Genomic DNA, 19,422 nt, shown 5'->3' with positions numbered 1-19,422 from the left:
GCAGTATGGAAAAGAGGAAAGAACACATCATGTTGTCACCGTAAGGGATTCTACCTTGGTGTTTTAAAATCATTTTGGAGAGTATTGTGGTCCTCAGTACCTACCTGCAGTTTGTTTTCACATCAGTTTTATCTTGAAAGCTGTGTTACAGTGTTAAAAGGAAGGTCAGTTCTGTTGTTATTACAGGACTAATGTGCCTTAAATGATTGGAACACTGCCAGAAAATATCAGACGGATCATATCAAATGTTGAAATCTAACTCTGTGGACACTAATTGATTGTGCGTGTTTGATCCTGTGAAGGAACTGATAGATGTGTCTAGCTTTGCTCAGATATCAACCAATTCATTACTTGTATTTCAATCGACAAAAACAATCTCATTAATAAGTAACTTCCGTGTTAAAAACTCTAACGATCCACAGTAATGACCACAACTATAAACTATGTCCCCAATACCAGTTAACTTTTTAAAGCATGTTTTATTAGTTCTTTAATGTCAAATAGTATTGTCCATGTTTCTTGCTGTCTGGACACAAAGACACATTAATGCAATGATTGCTAGTAAAAAATTTCAGTTGTGGTTCGGCAACAAAAAAAACTCGTTTTCGACAAATTCAAAAACCACCACAACATAAACCTTTATTATGGATTTAAGGAAATTGTGTCCAATTCTGCCATTCTACTCATTTCCATTTCTAACACTATGAATACGTTTAAATTCAATTTCACCATCCAAATAATTTTGTATAACCTGATGATTTCAACCCAGGCAATCACAGACATTGGTATCTGAGGTATCTCAACAATAACAATATGCCTACTACATCTCAAACCTGCCTTTCGTCATCCCTCTGGCTGTTTTTCTCTTTCCATCACAACCTTCTCAATTTTGTCAAAAGCCAGTAAGTCTTTTGATGTGCCGCCATGCTCAGATGAGCACCTTCAAACATGCATTTCATTTCCATCGGACCACTATATACACTCTCTTACTTTCTCTTGCTCTGAGGGCACGCACACACAGAAGCACACAAGCAAGCCTGTTAGAGAAAGTCACCTTGTCTGCATTGTTTTATGTTACCACTCATGCTGCTGTTCCCCCAGTCATTACCAGATTGGCTAATGCATCTCTAGACCACGCTCAAACTGCTCTGACACTTTCTCTCACAGACACAAATACAGTGCATACATTAGAAGCACCGACCCAGCCATGCCTTTACTGTTGCTTGCGGCTGTGTGAATAAATAGATATGCACAACCTGAACTTTGAGTTCTTTCAAATGTACCTGTCATCATTAACATCTTAGTGTTTCTTAGTCTATGTTTTCTTTCAGTCTGTGGTTGCCAGTAAACACACCACAAGCACAAAGAGTCCCACTAACATGTCCGTATTGTTCATTTATTTCAAGCTATTCATGTTTTTTTTTTGCAATGTGAAAAGATGTGTTGGTACTCAGTTCTCGACTGCAACAGAATTATTGAAGCTTTTCGCTGGAGCTAGTAGTTGCATCAGAGTAATGATTAAATATGAATGTGTGAACACAGAGTTATAAGAACTGTACACATACTGTATTTGCCAGGCCTACTTGTTTGTTTTTGACTCTCTAACTGGTGGCGTAGTCCATACCAAGTAGCAGGGGGAAGAAAGTAGTTAATCTTCTGAATTTGTATGCACATAGTGATGTGGTAAATTCCACAAGAACCAATCCCTGCCTGAGCCTCCTCACCCATCCACCAATGGCACTTCCAACTGAATTATAAGGAGAAAATATCCTATGTATTGTACAGCTTTTGTACACACTTCCTGTTAGGCAAGGCAAGGCAAGTTTATTTATATAGCACCTTTCAGCACACGGCAATTCAAAGTGCTTTACAAAAATAAATTAAAAGACATTTACAAAGAAATACAGCAAAAACACATTATAAAATGGCATTTAAAAACAGGCATTAAAAAGCAAAGATAGTAAAATAAACACAACAGGTATAGAATACATGAATACAAGCCATACTGCAGCTCAATCAAAAGCAGCGGAGAAAATATGAGTTTTCAGTCTGGATTTGAAAGTACCGGTAGTAAGAGTTGCAGCGGACCTGCAGGTTTCTGGTAGTTTGTTCCAGATAGCCAGGGCATAATAGCTACAGCTATCCAGTCTGTATCTTTGTATGCTTGAATTGCTTCACAATTATTTACCTCATGTTGTTATTTCTTGTCATCTTTCTGGCTTACCAATGGGTATCCAATATCACTCCCCTTTTGGCTCTGGTTTTGGTCTCCACCTACTTCTGGTTTGTCAGCTGCTACAAGTTTATAATCTAGTAGCTAACTTTGCTTGTCCCTAACAAAAGGTTTTTGTCCAACAATAGTTGTCCATACATCTGGAAATAAGGTTGATAAGAGCTTTGCGACACAATGGCAAATTTACAGCAAACAAAAACAATTAGTTGAAAGCTGCACACAGGGATTTTGATGCTCAGTTTAATAAAGTCAGGCCCCTTTTAGAGAGAGCATGTTAACAGAATGCAAAACATACCATGAGTGACGCTTTCCTTGTTTCGTACAATGCCTTTTTTTTGTTGTTGTCCGACTTAGATCAGCCAGGACGCCCACCAAATGAGTGCTAATGTAAGACCATCACTAACTGTACGCTAACCAATAGATAATGCTTTGAATTCATGAAAGCAAGGGTTAGGGTTAGCCAAAATCTCAAGCCCTTTTGCCTTGTACATTATGTTCCTGCAGACCATGGTAACTACAGTTAGTAAAGTAGTTCAGGGTATCTAACAACAGCCCACAGACAGCCCACATTTCAGTTCATCTGATCGGACTAGGGGGAAAAACGGCAATGACGTTGGGTTCTTATACACTCTGAGTTTATCTTTTTTACAACTGGAGGTGTTCAGGGCCATCCAGCTAACACTGAAGAGTCTCAGCAATGCAAAAGCAACTAGCATGAGGTTTCATACATGGTTAAAAAAAGGGTGTTAAAAAATCTCTGTCTGATCGTAAAAACCCTTTCCTCATCCAACAGTACAGTATTCTTTTGAAAAATGTCTCATGTTGAAATATTTATAAGTGCAGCTTTAAGGAGGCTAATACATCAATGCATTCATATTTCATCACAGGCCACATTGCAGAGCCATTGGTATCCTCCATTTGTTTCCATTATTATCCTAAGAAGCGTGACTCAACATGAGCTGGCCCTTGAGAGGGAGCGTTTGGTGGACAGAACCTTCCAGGTGATTCACCATGTGGTATCGGGTAGTGCTAGTATTGTGCGATCCTCAACTGTTCATCATCTGTTGCTCCATTAAGCAGGCATGATGCCAGGACTAAGCAAACTGCTCACGACCGGCTGTTTCATCCTTCTATTCATTCACAATAAAGCCCAACTCTTTCATCGACAAGCAGTCCCTATGCATCATCCTTTTGTCTCTCTAGCTCTTTCTTGCTCTCCTACAGCATATTTATTCTTTCCTGCCCCCTCCACCTCTTCCTTTAGATCCAATATCCCCCAGATAATAAGGGAATGATTCAGTCGTGTTTGGCCCATTGCTCAGATCCGAGTGCGTCAGTATTTCTGTCTGACGCTGAGTAACGTCTGGCCAGGGTGCTTCAAACGCTACAGAAGAAAGAATATCGGTGCATAATGGACTCTATATTTGAAAGAAAAACACACTTAAAGCTGATGAATAAACCGACGCAGGCATGTGTTGCAACAACGAGAGGCTTTCTTTTCTCTTCTGTCTGACCAACAAAAGAGCCGCTGCCATCACAGGCCCTCTCTCCACTGCACTCATCTGCCGCCGTAGGCTTTATGGGATGTCATCCATACACAACACACACACGTCCCGCCTCTGCGCGTGTTTTGCCATGTGGGCCGCAGCGCGTCACGTGACTCAATGGCCATTGGGGCTCACTCTCCGGTCAGCCTGATGTTTGCAGTGCCTTATGCAACCCCCCTCCTCCCCTCCCCCGCCTCCTTCTCTCACGCCATCCAGCCCCTCCTTCCGGTGTCACAGGGCACCCGTGTCGGCACTGGAGCTGGCAACTTGTGTCAGACTGCGGGGGCAGCTGGGGCATGCGCCGTCATGTCCTCAGACGGGGGAGGAGCTGGAGAGAGGAACTGATGAGTAATATCAGAGTCAGGGTAGAAGATGGAGTGTTGAAGAAATGAAAGGCCAGGACAAGTGCATATGAGGTGGATGTCAGCAGGCGGGAGACACAAACAGAAAATACCGATATTGACGGAGATCAAGAGAATGATGAGTAAGTGAGAGGAAGAGGAGCGAGGGCAAGAGACCAACATTTGGCATTTGAGGGGAACATTGTCGTCATCAGTTTTGTGTTAGTCATCGCAGTATGTTCAGGCAACGCTTGTTTTCCCCTCCAATACTTATGCAAATGTCATCCTGTCCTTTTTAATTATTTCTTTAATATCCCCTTAGAGGGCCAAACAGTGATGGATGAGTACTATCTTCAGATTTCTATGGAATTATTTCACCTTTCACCCTTGTACAGTCTCAACTAAGTTTCATCCTGCACATGTTTATATCTGATCATATCATGGCTACTTTAAACCCGGTGTTATAATATTACAACAATAAATGTGCTGAAAAGATATTTTTAAATTGTGGAGTCAGTATCCCAGGGAGCACAATTACACCTATGATAACTGATAGCATTTGAGAGGATTTTTTTATTGTTGACAAAATTAGAACTCTTTTTTAGAAAGTCATGCTCTTTTGAAAGAGTGCAGCTAAAAAAACATGACAACTATTCCCTTTTTTAAAACATTTTGTATCTGTTTTGTAACCTCACAGATGAAATGTAATTGCAGGAAATAAGTTTTAATTTCCTTGCTTCAGACTTAATGGCGACCTCATAGCAGGCGCCCTCTTTTTATACTATGCAGCTTATTGAATGATCTAACACAAACTTTTCTCCAGGAAGTTGAGCAGATACTGTTTTAAGGCTTAGACCCTCCCACACAACTTTATGATATATTGTACGGCACCTACCAGAAACTCATGGATTTTTGCAGCAACGCTGGCTTGCTCTCAATGAGTAGCACTTTTTTCCCTGTGATGTAAAAAAATGCCAAAATTGAAACGTATTTTTTTAAATTTCTTTCCTTTAAACGAAAAGTTTTTCACTGTAGGAAATAATAATGTTTTGCATTCTTCCCAAGAGTTAGATGAGAAAATATAACTTTCTTGAATGAAGCTACAACCAGGAAATGGTTAGCTTAGCTTATATTTTAGCCTTTGCAGACAATTTACATGCACAAAAACCTACGTAACACACTTCTAGAAAGGGAAAGTCCCAACATATTATAATGGGGCCCCTTTAATGTTACAGGCACCCTATTGTACAGCATAGCTCAGTATTATGCTAACAGATGTCGGGTGTTATACATGCAGTATTGATGCTCAAAAGTCCCATAACAAACATTCAGTCTGATAAGATAAAAGCATTCGAGAGATCAGTACTTGCCGTGTTTAAAGATTACAATTAAATCCACATTTTTGGTGTAAACTTTGGCCCGACTGAGCTGATTTGTATTTAGTATTGTTAAAAACCATAGGAGGGATGATGTTTTATGAACTTAATTTTTTTATGACATCTTGTATGCTAATTTTCAGGTTCATATTTGTAATATATGCCTCTACTGTGACATGTTAACATGTTTTAATGTTGGGAAGTGATATTGGGATTTCAGCTTTTGCAGACTATTTACATGCACCAAAACTATAACCCTGAACAGGAAAACTTTAGAAAGGGAAAAAGCATAATAGGGCCCCTTTAAAGACTATCTCTGTTTTAAAGGGGATAAGGAGTGTTGTGTATTTTACAGAAAAATATATGTATAGTCTAAGACAAGGAGAACATTAAGTAATTGATTTCAGAATAAAAGTCATCCTTAAGTTTTAAATGCATGGATCTGAAGTTGTGAATTGTATATTAGACTTTGCTGCAAATGATGCCTTGTTAAGCTTTCCATTTCAGTCTGGAACGTATTTTTTTGAAAACATATATATATTTATATATTGTATGGATATATTTATTTTCTGCAGAAGCTCTTATTTCTCATTCCCTGCAATGTGTTCATCTTAACTTGTAGAATTAAGAAGAAGGACGTGACACATTCTCTCCCCAGCTGGAACCCTATCAGACACATAGCTGTGATGGCGGTGAAGGTGGTGCTGTAGCAATAGAGCTTGAGGTTGGTGTTTGGAGCAGAGCTGCAGCAGCATTCGCAGGAAGGGTTGGAGAAAGTTCATGTAACAGATTGAATGGAACGCCTCATTGTGTGTGACAGAGTATGTGTCGCAGTGAATGGTGTCTCAAGGGGCCCGGCTGAAGCAGACTGCCTGAGAGAGGCTTGCAGCATTCTTTTTTGCCGCATAAAGGTACATTTCACCCAAATCACAAAATATACTAGCAACCAACATTTTGAATATCCCCCACTGAAACTGTTGCTACCAAAAATGGAACTTGTTTTTTACTTTTTTAATAAGCCAGTAAAGATTTTAAACCCAAAAATGTTTTTTAATTATTTAAATCTTTAGCTTGTTAGAATGGTACTTACTTACTACGGACGGAGCAGCTGAGACTACTGTAACTACGGTCCTAGGCCATGTAAGCACTGGCCATGGTTACTACTGTGACCATGGCCTACGGTTCTATGCGGGCTGTTCTATTCCATAGAAGCTAATTATCTGGTGCTCTCGCTCCTGCTCCCGTATGGTTTTGATTGCAGTAGCACTATATCGTTGTATTTACTGCTCCTAGTACTAGACTCTTGCAAATAAATAGTGATAAGATATACCACGACCCGACCACGACCCGACCACGGATAAGCGGAAGAAGATGGATGGAGATATACTGATATTTAGATGGACTAAATTTGAAACATCTTCAAGCCCAAACTTGCATCCAAATCATACCATACATTTCCATGTCAATATTTATGAAACAAATTATATGAAAACTTGAAGTGCATGCTGGGCAAAACCTTGATTGATATTTTTGCACTCAAAGCACAAGCTGAGACGGTTGAAACACAACAAATATTCCAACACATCTATTATGTCATAGGTTAAATTGCAGGTATATCTTAAACTGTCCACTTAAAAACAACCATATCTACAATCCAAATTAGGAAGATATTTTGTATTTTGGTGAGCTAACCCTTTAATACTGGTGCACTGTCACGTCCCAGTCCCTGTACCATGGCAGTCAGACTCGTATTGATCCCCAGTAATTGCTACTGAATATTCTATCTCTTGTTTCCTCAGTGCTGTCACTCATTCCGTTTTCATCAATATTTACCCACAATCGCTTCACCGATTTCTGTAGTAAATACTGCATTGTATTGTATATCTGTGCAGTTGCATTTGTGGATTTGCACACACACCCAATTGACTTTTTTTTTTGTGTGTGTGTATCTTCAGTCCACTTCAATGGAATTACCTCGCTTCTTCATTAATACTGGGGCTAAATCATGAGCTGACAGCAGCTGTGGCCGAGGCCGAGAGGACATGAGCACTAATCTGAAGTAGATTAGGGAGAAGAGAGAGAGAGTGTGTGTGTGTGTGTGTGTGTGTGTGTGTGTGTGTGTGTGTGTGTGTGTGTGTGTGTGTGTGTGTGTGTGTGTGTGTGTGTGTGTGTGTGTGTGTGTGTGTGTGTGTGTGTCACGCTTCCACCCACCTGCCCTTCCCTCACCCTTACCAGGGCCCGATCAATACACCATACAGGAGCAAGAGACAGAGAATCCCGGCTTTATGGAGTCGTTACAGTCCCCTGTACTTGCATTATGAATGGGCCCCATAAGGCCGTTGATAGGCTAAAGGAAAGCATAGCAAAGCACAGCCATAACAAAGGATAAGATGAGGTACAAATCGCCGCAGCAGTCAGTTCCTCTTTTATGGCATCATTTTGATAAGCTTATTGATCGGACTGCTGCACATCAGAACAAAATCAAAATCCCAAAACATATCAGGAGCTGGCTGAAGATTAGTACGTACCAGAAAAGCGACTTTGTAAAAAAGGTTCCTCCGGCAAGAATAGGGATGCCATGAGAATTCATACTCTGGTACCAATTTAAATCCAATATACTGAAAACATTACAAACCTTTGGTTTACTAGGGTCAGGGTAAGGGAGACTAACGGCCTTCCGCCATCCTGAGGACGATATAAAAGGTGTTTGAAACATAATAAAGTCACTATTGACATGCAGGAGCCATATATTTCTTAGCTGATGATGCTTCAATGTTAGCAATTGTCTCGTAGCTGACATGAGAGCTAGTTAACGTTAGCTAGTAGCCAGTGAGCGCAAGTTCCATGGATCTGCATTTTGGAGCATTCATGCACCTTTCAATAAAAATGAATACCCGTCAACAATTTCCTAATGTGTGTGTAAAAAAGACAACCGGTCATTGAAGTTCGTACAATCTGTAAGAGCCTTCCATTGGATAATTCCTGCATTGATTATTATGTTTCAGCTGGCAACCAGTTATTTAACCCTAGCTGATGCAGTGAATAGCTTCTCATTTCTTAAACAACCATGTCAGAAGGCATATCCTGTGGTCGTGGAATAGATGTTAATCAGGGGTCTAATTATTGGCCTGCATCAAGCAAAGAAACATCTAAGGACATACATGAAATCCGGTCCAAAGCATTATTAAAACCAAATCAATGAATCTTGATGTATCCTGTTCCAGAGGGATGGGCGCATCAGGGAAAGAATAGAGGCGGATGAAGTGATGCACCCATCATGCCTAGTGCCTACCGTACAAGCCTGTGGGGGCAGTGGTATGATCTGGGATTGCTGCAGTTGGTCAGGTCTACATTCAGCAATGTTATGTTCCCAAAGAAGGAGGTCAGCTGACTACCTGAATATAGTGAATGACCAGGTCTTCCCTGATGACATGGGCATGTTCCAAGATGACAATGCCAGGATTCAGTGGGCTCACATTGTGTGATGAGTCAGGGAGCTTGAGACATCGTTTTCACACATGGATCGGCCATCACCGAGTCCAGACCTCAGCCCCATTGACAATCTTTGGGATGTGCTGAAGATGGGTAGTGTTTTCATAATCATGAAGGATGGGTCATGAAACAAATAAATTGGTTTTCACTTCTTGAGGGTGGCTGGCACTTCCCTTAGGTATAAGGTGAGAAGTTCAGTCATCCAAGATAGAGCAGCTGCTCTTTCTCGTAGCTAGGAGCCAGAGGTTGTTAGGGCGCCTGGTAAGGATGCTACCTGGCCGCCTCCCCAGGGTGGGGTTCCAGGCATGTCAAACCTGGAGGAGACAGAGGGGCAGACTGAGGACCAGGTGAAGGGAATATATCTCCACGCTGGCCTGTGAGCCCCTTTGAATGCCCAGTCAGAGCTGATTGATGTGGTCAGGGAAAGGGCAGTCTTGGGGACCTCTTCTGGAACTGCTCGTTCTGCGGCCCAACTGCAGATAAGCTGTGGAACATGGGTGTATGGATGGACCATGGTATCAAATTGCTATTGAAAATTGTGGAATTTCACCGGTATTGTTATTAAATAATATATCTCTGGTACCATGACTCTTCCAGTGAAGAAAACACTTAAGACAGCAAGTGTTTTATGAGTTGAGTAGACGATTACAGTTTATTTTGTGTGCAATAGCAACCAGTTGTGGCTCTGGTGTCCTGCCATATCTACAAGTTCCAATTAATACGTCTCAAAGACAGACAGACAGACTGCTTTTTAACTTTTGTGAGATTTAAATCTAAGAACCACCGCTGCAGTGTTTACAAAGAAGATTCCAAATGAGGTACATTAAAGCCTCTTTTTCTCCTTGCTTTCTCTTTTCATGTAATATTCAGATTTCTCTCATATCCAGAGGTTAGCTGATAATCACATGCAGACAAACAGACAGAACAAACAGAGACCATCCCTCGGGCCATGAGTCATACAATATTAGCACGCTTAGATGATATTCAAACACTGCACCAGCATCACAGTGGGTCTTTCAAACTGGTTTGAACCCGATAATGTCCTTGTTTTACTGCAATAGGTCCATACGATCAATTGGTCATTCTACAGAAATCCATTGGCAAATATTTTGATAAGCTATTAATCTTTGTGTGATTTTTACTCTAGTTTCTACATTTTAAGCATATTCTGCTTTTATTTTATTCCTGTTTAGGGATAGGACGATATAAGGTTTTATTTTGTATTCATTAATTAATATAAATACAAAATGTAAAAGCTGTCACGGTAGAACATAGAAAAATAGAGCCTGATTTGTTTGTAAGAAAATACAGACTTGCAATATTTATATATTTTGTTTGTCCTTTATTTTTGACAGTCGACTTTAGGATTTTAAATAATCTTTTTTAGGATTGTTTGAAATTGGCTCCTTCTGTGTGGATTATGACAGAGCATTTGAAGATGTCACTTTGGGCTTTTATGTTCATTATAATATACATTTCAATTCTTTTTTGACGTTTTATAGACAAAGTAAACAAGTCATTACTGCAGAGGCACCTTTTTTAGAACCATGTATACCTTTTGTAAAGGATATCAAGTTCCAAGAACTGCGTCAGATTGATGCTTTAACATTTACATGTTTGAAATGTCATATAATGCTATATATATATATTTAATCTTAAAAACATTTCCGACTAAAATGTGCCCAATGAGGTAACTAGGAAAAAGAAGGCTGCTGACAGAAGACTGACGGATAAAGATAGAGCAACAATTCCTCTTCAACAGTCAAATCTATTTCTGATTTTCTATATTAAACTATTCATTTATTTTGCACACAATGTGAGAAACTATAGAGCTTTATGATTTTAATCATACGCTAATTCCTGCTGGGTTTAATTACTCATTAATTAGTCGGTCAGACAGCTGTGGTATGTAAATGTTATTCCCCCCCGAAGGCAGTGTCATATTTCATTTCAGACTAGTGCTTTGAGACTGAATAACTTCCACATTCACACAGACTCCCCTCGCCGGTCAGAGCAGGCGACTGCTGACCGTGATTATCTTCAACATGTATGATTCCATGTGTTCAGTTCACAATAACTGTGCTATTCAGTATTCATATCTTTTATTTAGACTGATACAACACTGCACATATTGTATAATGTACATTTATTTTATAGTTTTTATTCAACTAATTCAATTTTAACTGCTGTTTAAAGAAATGTCTTATGTTTGTGGAAATATTTTTATTTAATTTGATCTTTTTTTGCACATTCTTTTCATTATAACATCTTATGAAATATTAAAAACTTTGTCTTAAATGGAGCAACATTTAAAAACCCAATTTCCCCCCTGGATAAATAAAGTATTTTGATTCTGCTTGAGAGCGTAACATGGATTTATAACTGAAAAAAACAACAAAAAATGTGCAGTTTATCAGTAATAAAAATAACATTCCTTTTCCTATGCATCTCTTTATCTTTAATGCATACATATACTTTGATGCAAGTTCCCTAAAGTTACCAAAATATACTGTTTTTGAATCTAGAAAACATGTATTACTATATTGTGTGCGTTCGATCAGGTGCTTGACAAAGGTTGTGCTAAGCTAAGTCTTATCTTGTGTGTCATGTTCAGGAGATTAAGGGTGGTCATTAACCTATTGACAGCTCCATCACTGTGTTTGTACTGTACGTGCACACCCACAAACACAATCACATTTTGGAATCCAGTGGCACGGACTGGCCTTACAGCGTTTTATCCTCCAGATCTCTCCCTCTTTTCCTCTCTATTTGCCTCCCGACATATTTCCTTTCTCATGTTGCCGTCTCCTTCCGTGCTTATTCCCAGCACCCTCGTCTCTCTCCTCTCTCTCTCCCCCTCTCTTCAGTCCTCCTCGGCGCTCGGGTCACCTGTGTTGATTTACTGTCAAATCTTCCAGGATTATCGGTAATCCCACAGCAGTAAGATCTGTTTGCTGACAGCTGTGCTCCGTCTAACAGTGTTGCTGTTTCTCGCGCACACAATACCCAATATACCAGAAAAAAGCCTATCTTTCTCCCCAGAAAGGAAATAAAAGAAACATTAATTTTCCACCTCGATGGATTCCAATCGACAATATTCGCCTCTCCTTTTCAGTAGTATTTTCTTCTGTTTGACTATAATAGGGGGCTTCTTTCTACTTTGGATTAGGGGTTTTGAGCAATTTCACTGTGGGTAAATAAGTACAATAATGGGTATATTCTCACGAATCTTCCCACGGCGTATTTCACCAATCTTTAAAGACTGCTGTTTTTGAACATTACATTGAATGACTCTCTAATAATTCAGCCATCGCTGCTCACGCTTCACTCTCAGTCGGCAGGTGTTCAATCTGATGACAATACTGTGACACATTTGTGAACAATCTCCTGTTCATCTTGGATAAATTGGACTTGAAATAGAAGATGACGGAGAAACAAATTGGACGACACCAGCCTTAGACCATATTAGTTTTATTGATCCAGCTCTTCTCAAATCGGCAATATGGTATATTGATGCTATGGTATTACACATTGCAATCAAGTGCAATTTATTCACGTGAAAATACTGATTTTTCAAACATTATTGTGCTTGCAAACTATCCCGTACTGATGGGAAAATAAATGAAGAAGAAATCCCTTGAAGACACAACTCACACTGAGGTATACTCACCATCTTCACACTAAAATGGCATGTATTTTCTAAAGCATACTTCAATAAGAACCCAAGTTCTCCTACACTACACCTTTACTCCCCTCCCTTCACTTCCTACCAGTGACTGCAAGAATCCCTTTGTAAGACACTGGTATTCTACTATTGTACTGTGAATGGATCTGCTCATTGCTTTATCATGAACACAAATAACAGCCAGTTAAAGGTGGGGTAGGTAAGTTTGAGAAACCGACTCGAGATACACTTTTTGTTATATTCCATAGAATGCTCTTAACATCCCGATAGCAATGAATATCTTAAGTGCTTTGACAAAAAATCCATTAAAAAAATTCATCTCTGGAAGCCGTAGTACTGTAAAAAGCACGACCAATCATTTTAGCCGACCCGGCTAAAATAACTGGATGGCCGACCTGCCTGTCAGCCTTCCATCTGTGCACAAACTTATCTCGTGCCCTCATTGGTCATTTGCGCGTTCTTGTGTGCTGGAGGAGGGGCTCTGTAAGGAAGTGGCAGATTTTCTCCGGTCGTGTATTTTCAAATTCTAGCGATCTCGAGCTTTCATCTGAATGGTGAGTAGTAGTAAACGATATTGAAGTTGAAATAATCAGAACTTTTGAGCGCAGCGCTTGGCGACAATTTCGAGGGGTGCATAATGAAAACACGGCTCTCAATTATCTTGGATTCAAAATCAAAACCCACCTGTTTCAATTGCGGCCATTTAACCAAACCTAAATGCACCTTACAATGGTACAATGCACTGTACCTTGTTTGAATCTTTGTGGTTTATTGTACTTATTGTATTATCCTTTTGTTAAAGTCATTAGCTAAATGACTCATGTCATATATTTCTTTCCAGGTGGTGTACAAGAACAACGATATCCGTCTGGAGCTTTCCCGGCTCGCCCGCATCGTGGACCCCAAGATGAAACTCCAGGGCGACGTGGTCTTCAAGTGTGAAAACGTCCCCACCCTCGACCCCATCAACTTCGAGACGCCCGACTCCTACCTGGCGTTGCCCAAATGGAACACCAAACGCGTCGGCTCCATCTCGTTTGACTTCCGCACCTCCGAACCCAACGGCTTGATACTCTTCACCCACGGGAAGGCCCAGGACCGGCGGGACGCTAAGGGCCAGAAGAACAACAAGGTGGACTTCTTTGCGGTGGAGCTGCTGGACGGAGGGCTGTTTCTGCTGCTGGATATGGGGTCCGGCACCATCAAGGTCAAAGCCACGCAGGCCAAGGTCAACGACGGCGCCTGGCACCACGTGGACATCCAGAGGGACGGACGCTCAGGTAAGGAAGGAGGGGAAATAGAAAGAACTGAAACATTTCCTCCATCAGAACTCACTGTTCTGATCTTACTTCTAGTCACACAGTTTATTTATAGCAGAATTCATTTCTGTGTTACATATTTCTGACAGGGCGTTAACCTGCACTTGCACTTGGGACTCGTTATGTCAGTTGTTTTTATTTCTCACAATGGCTTCATCAGGAAACTGAATTATTTGCTCAATTAAAAACATGTTGCCTTTGATATGAATTTATGGGCACAGCCACCAAGGCAAATATCAAACTGCTCAACACAAGAATCAATAGAAATAAAGGGAGGCTTCTGTACAATATATCCTGACACTGAAGAATGACTAGTGTTTCCTGATGTACTTATATGATTCTGTTTTCTTAAAGGTTGTATCTTCCTGGTCGAATGCACTTATTGTAAGTCGCTTTGGATAAAAGCGTCAGCTAAATGCAATGTAATGTAATGTAATGTAATGTAATGTTTCCTGCAGTATCGCTGCGCTGACTTCACAATATTTTATTTTGGAAACTGTATATTGTATATTACATTTAAATCTTGAGTCTCCAAAATAATAACGGAAACCTACTTTACAGGCATGTTACTACTCAAAGCCACAGTGCTGTTTTAAAAAATGTTCCGTGTTAAAAGTAACCAAATCCAAAGATATTAAATCGACAATATGAAACAGCAAAAAGGAGCAACATTTTAGGTTAGAGTCTGTATTTGCGCACATGCTATCATCAACTGCTTTACACAAAATATTAAGAAGCATAGAGACAAAGAAACACAAAATAAAAGGGTATTTTAATACAATGAATGTGACATTGCAGTGTAAAAAAGTATTGCATGCACTGAAACACTGCATTGTCCCTTTGATGAGGCTAGCATGCTAATGTTAGCATTTAAAACACCACTATGTATCCTCAAAGATCTGGCATTTCTGTCCTCCAGTTACAAATTCAAAAGAAATGTCAAAATTACCATTTATGAATTTTCTAATTAATTAATTGTTGACCTAACCTGACCCGAAATAATGTTTGTTTTACAAAAAAATGAAGTAAGAAATGTGAAACTTGCTCTTTGCACTACAGTAACTAATTAACAAAGCTTTCCTTCCTCCAGACTCTAACCATTCCTCAACATTAATAATTATGATTAAATGTAATGGAAATTGTATTCATTTCAAGAGAAAAACCTTGTATCTAGCTCCCCTAGCTGTAAGCACCAAACTTGTAATCATGTTACATCTTATTGTATCTTTGTTTCCTGTCTCACAACCACAGGATGACGCCAACTTCCACAATATATTAATTCCAGCGATGATTTATCACCGCCGGTAAAGCCATAAATTCTCTTTAGATAGCTTCTGACTCTCGCTTCCTTCCATTTGTATGTCATCTGACCTCCAAACATGGCCAAATACACAGAAAGTATTAGAAGAAGATTGTATTAGAGAAAGGGGTTAGAAATTTCTGTTGCCTTGAGCTCCGAAACCCAACACAATCTCTGCATTAGGTACGATCCTCCAGAGAAACCAGGGTGTGTGAGTCGGCGCTACAGCCGGTGTTATATATCAGGTTAGAGCAGCCAATTTAGCCGTGTGTCACAGCCCGCTGCTTTGATTAATCACCGGCACAGCGCCTAGTGCGATAGCGGAGGAGAAAGTCTGATTTTCACGGGGAAAAAGAGGAATGAGACAGATATATGGATACCAGACTGAGGGATGGTTAAGAACAGGCATAATCACACCGGTGGCTTGAGGGAAATGTTAATAGAGAGTTGCAAGTGAATGAAATGTCCTGTCCCCGAAGATGTCCAGCCAGAATCTATCTATCTGTCTGTCTGTCTGGCTGGGAGGTGAATAAGTAGTCAAATGTGAGGACTCGTATTTTGCAAAGAAGTGACATTTTCATATTTTTGCAATGTTAAAACTAGATATCAGTGAGGGCTGACAGAGCGGTAATATAATAAAACAGACAGTTAAGTTCAACCAAATCGAAGTACATGCATATTTAAATGATTCTCTTTTTGGGTTTTTCTTGTTGTTTTCATCTCAATTTAACCTTAACCCTTTCCCACTGTTTTCAATTATAAAAACTAAAGATAACTCCTTAAGAGCAGTTAAATGTATTTAACGTTTTGTAAAAGAGACACGCCTTACAGCAGATTCCTTTCCTGCTTTTATTATTATACTTTTTTTTATATAATTGTTGTATTTTGACTTTAGTACTTAGTTTACTTTACATTAAACATTTCAACATGATGGAAAGGAATGAAATGAAATGAAAAACATAACATACAAATAATGTAAAGAATATTAAATTATTAAATTGACGAAACATACGTTTGAATGTTTTTCAAGATACAAAAGAAAGTTATTTTGATCACGTTCAATGTGTTGGAGCGATAGAAGCGCAAGTGTTACATTGTGATGTCACTATGTTACGGAAGTAAACAAAGGAGTCCAATAGAGTGCCACAGTGACGCGTCCTAAACCCCGGAAGTAAGATGCGCATAGGTTCCTTCGACAAAAAGGCAACGCAATTTCTCCATAGGATTCTGGAAAATAGCTGGAAATCAGGTTTGTGGTTGACACACTTTTAAGAGACGGGTCATGTTTTGTTCAGTCGGATAATCTCCACATGTCTACCCTACTTTTATCATTTTCGAATCATAAATCTAATCAATACATTTATGATCGATAGGTTTATGATTCGAAAATTCAAATTTTTGTCGAAGGAACCCATGTGCAGCTTACTTCTGGGTTTTAGGACGCGTCACTGTTGCACTCTAATTGAGGCGTTTCAAGCAGGGGGAAGAGCTTCGTAACTTTGGCATTTTAGCCTTTGTAGACTATTGACATTCAACAAATCCTATATAACACACTACAGGAAAGGTCAAAACCCCAAAGAACATAATAGGGCCCCTGCATTTGAACTATGTGATCCCTGCATAGATTGTAGATTTATTCGGATTTCGATTGGATAATATAAAAATATATAAAATTGCCTCCTGGAAAACACCCTGAAAACAGTATAATTTGTATTTACTGTGTAGTCTTGTGTCGCTAGATCACAGAGGAGTGCTTATTTTGTTGGATGCTAGCTCATTTTTTCCCTCACTGATTTTTATATCCCTGTCCCCTACCCTGTAATTTTATGACTCAAATAGAGTTCCCCTGAAGAGGTTGTTGCCGAGTCACTGATCAGTGCCATTTTGGAGGCTTGCACCCCCCACCTACTCAGACCACAGCTTAGCACAGTTATTTTTGATCAACTTCTTTTATAACTTCAGTGCTCACATTTAGAGCTTCTGGTTGTCATTTTCACCTTTCATGAACAAAAAGGTTTCTGTCAGTCTCACATTCAGTTTGAGAACCTATTTGGATTCAGTCTAAAAATATATTTTCAGCAGAAGAGCAAATAGGTACTCTATTCATATAGCATTTTGGATTTTTTAAAGAAATTAATTGATTATTGAGAAAAATACCAATTTAAAATACATGAAATAACTATAAAGAGCAACAAATCAGAACAAGAAAGATTAATACAAAACTAATAAAAACTGATTAACATACACTTATAGGATATAGTTAACAAATAATGGATGAATTGTTAATACTCATACCTTTTTATATTTTAATTTTAGTCTATATATATATTGCTACTACTACTGCTAGACACTGTGATGTATGTATTTTCTATTGATTAATATTAATTATTACATTTTCTTTTCAGCCTGTGACCATGCTGTGGTGACAAGAATAATCCTAATTTGGCATAAATAAAGGATATCTAATCTTACTTAATAATGGGTTTCCCTTCCTCCTGCAGGCATCATCTCAGTGAACAGCCGCCGCACGCCTTTCACAGCCAGCGGGGAGAACGAGATCCTGGACCTGGAGGGGGACCTGTACCTGGGGGGTCTCCCTGACAGCCGGATGGGCCTGGTGCTGCCCACCGAGCTGTGGACCGCCATGCTCAACTACGGCTACGTGGGCTGCATCCGCGACCTCTTCATCGACGGGCGCAGCAAGGACATCCGGCAGATCGCTCAGAACCAGAACATGACGGGCATCAAGTCCTCGTGCAGCAAGGTGACGGGGAAACAGTGCGACAGCAGCCCCTGCAAGAACAACGGAGCGTGTAAGGAGGGCTGGAACCGCTTCGTATGCGACTGCACAGGAACGGGATTCTGGGACAGCACCTGCGAGAGAGGTAAGGCTTCTTTCAAATCATTCCTCTCCGGCTGGTGACTGCGTACTCTCTTAAAGTGATCATTTTTAAGTCTTATTGGGTTTGTCAGAGGGCTTATTGATTTCTTTTTTTAGTCGATGACTTTTTAAAGAGGGGGCAGCAGCTGTCCTCCTTTTTATTTGCAAAGAAGAAATCCATTTGGTCAGTGTGCCCCTGCAAAAGTCTGCTTTTACTTTGAATCAATACGTGTGTGTAGGTGCTAAACGTTGACAGGGGTTATAAAGTTGTCGGAATATATTTTCTGGTATCCCAAGTGTTGGTCTTGAAGCAGTGGTAGACTGATTATTTGGGCCTATTATTTACATTTTAAAATACCTTTGCACTGATGAATCCAGTATTTATTTGTTTATCTATCTATTTATGAATGAATGATAGTTATTTTTTCTGAGACAACAACATTGAAGCTAACCACACAAAATGGTGTTTAGTTTACACATTTCACTTGTTCTAAGGAAAAGGTTGATGCTGCTATCTGCTGATTAATGTTATTGTTATATCTACCTAAACTTATTTTTCATTTATATGTTGTTTTCAAAGTTCATTTATTAAAATTATTTGGACATTAATTACAATCTTATTTTGTTCTTCTACTTAAGCAAACGAAGACACTGCAGAGAAGTTTTAAATAGATGTCCTTTTAAATTCGGAAAATTAGCTTTTGAAATATTGAATCCGATGCAATATGAGAAAGAAATGATTAATCAGCAGTTAGCTTCACTACTCTCTAAGTTCCAGCAACAGTTATTGAAAAACTCATATTGGTCCAGCACTGCTGTGAAGTGGCAGTAACTTAGCCGCTATCTGCTAACAAAAGCTTTTCACAGCAAAGTGGACAGGCCGAAGTGTGACTTGGAACACTTCTCTCATAATATTTATGGTAGCTTTGCTGAAAGATTTAATAGGATACCACTTTCTGCCAAGTGGCTTCGGAAAAGCGAATCCTTGTTTTCCCTTTGCTGTGGAAGGCTTGTGCGATGCAATTGAACTTCTCTCTGCTAGTGGTTTGGACTCTCCTAGTGTGGATTTTAAGAGCTTCGACGCATTAAGCTTTTATGAGACGGCGGAGATAGGAGCACTCCGAGCTGTGCGAGTATGTTATCGGACTATTGTTCAGATTGTCATCATTTGACCAAGCTTTGCCAAGTAGAGGGCTTTTAGTACTTTCCAAAGAACTTGAGGTGTGTAAAGAAATGTACTTGGAGGAG

The 19,422-nt window shown here is 39.6% G+C and overlaps 1 protein-coding gene across 2 annotated transcripts in view; it reads left to right on the top strand.

The window, feature by feature from the left end:
* Positions 1–19,422, top strand: part of nrxn3b (neurexin 3b) — a 332,817-nt gene that overhangs the window by 85,282 nt on the left and 228,113 nt on the right. For both annotated transcript variants that reach the window (XM_079642411.1, XM_079642410.1), the window contains 2 exons: positions 13,516–13,954; positions 17,795–18,178. In XM_079642411.1, coding sequence (XP_079498537.1) covers positions 13,516–13,954; positions 17,795–18,178 — 823 coding nt within the window. The remainder of the gene's footprint in view (positions 1–13,515; positions 13,955–17,794; positions 18,179–19,422) is intronic.

The sequence above is a fragment of the Notothenia rossii genome (assembly GCF_949606895.1).
Source record: "Notothenia rossii genome assembly, chromosome: 8".
Taxonomy (NCBI): Eukaryota; Metazoa; Chordata; class Actinopteri; order Perciformes; family Nototheniidae; genus Notothenia; species Notothenia rossii.
This window is presented reverse-complemented; position numbering and strand designations above follow the sequence as displayed.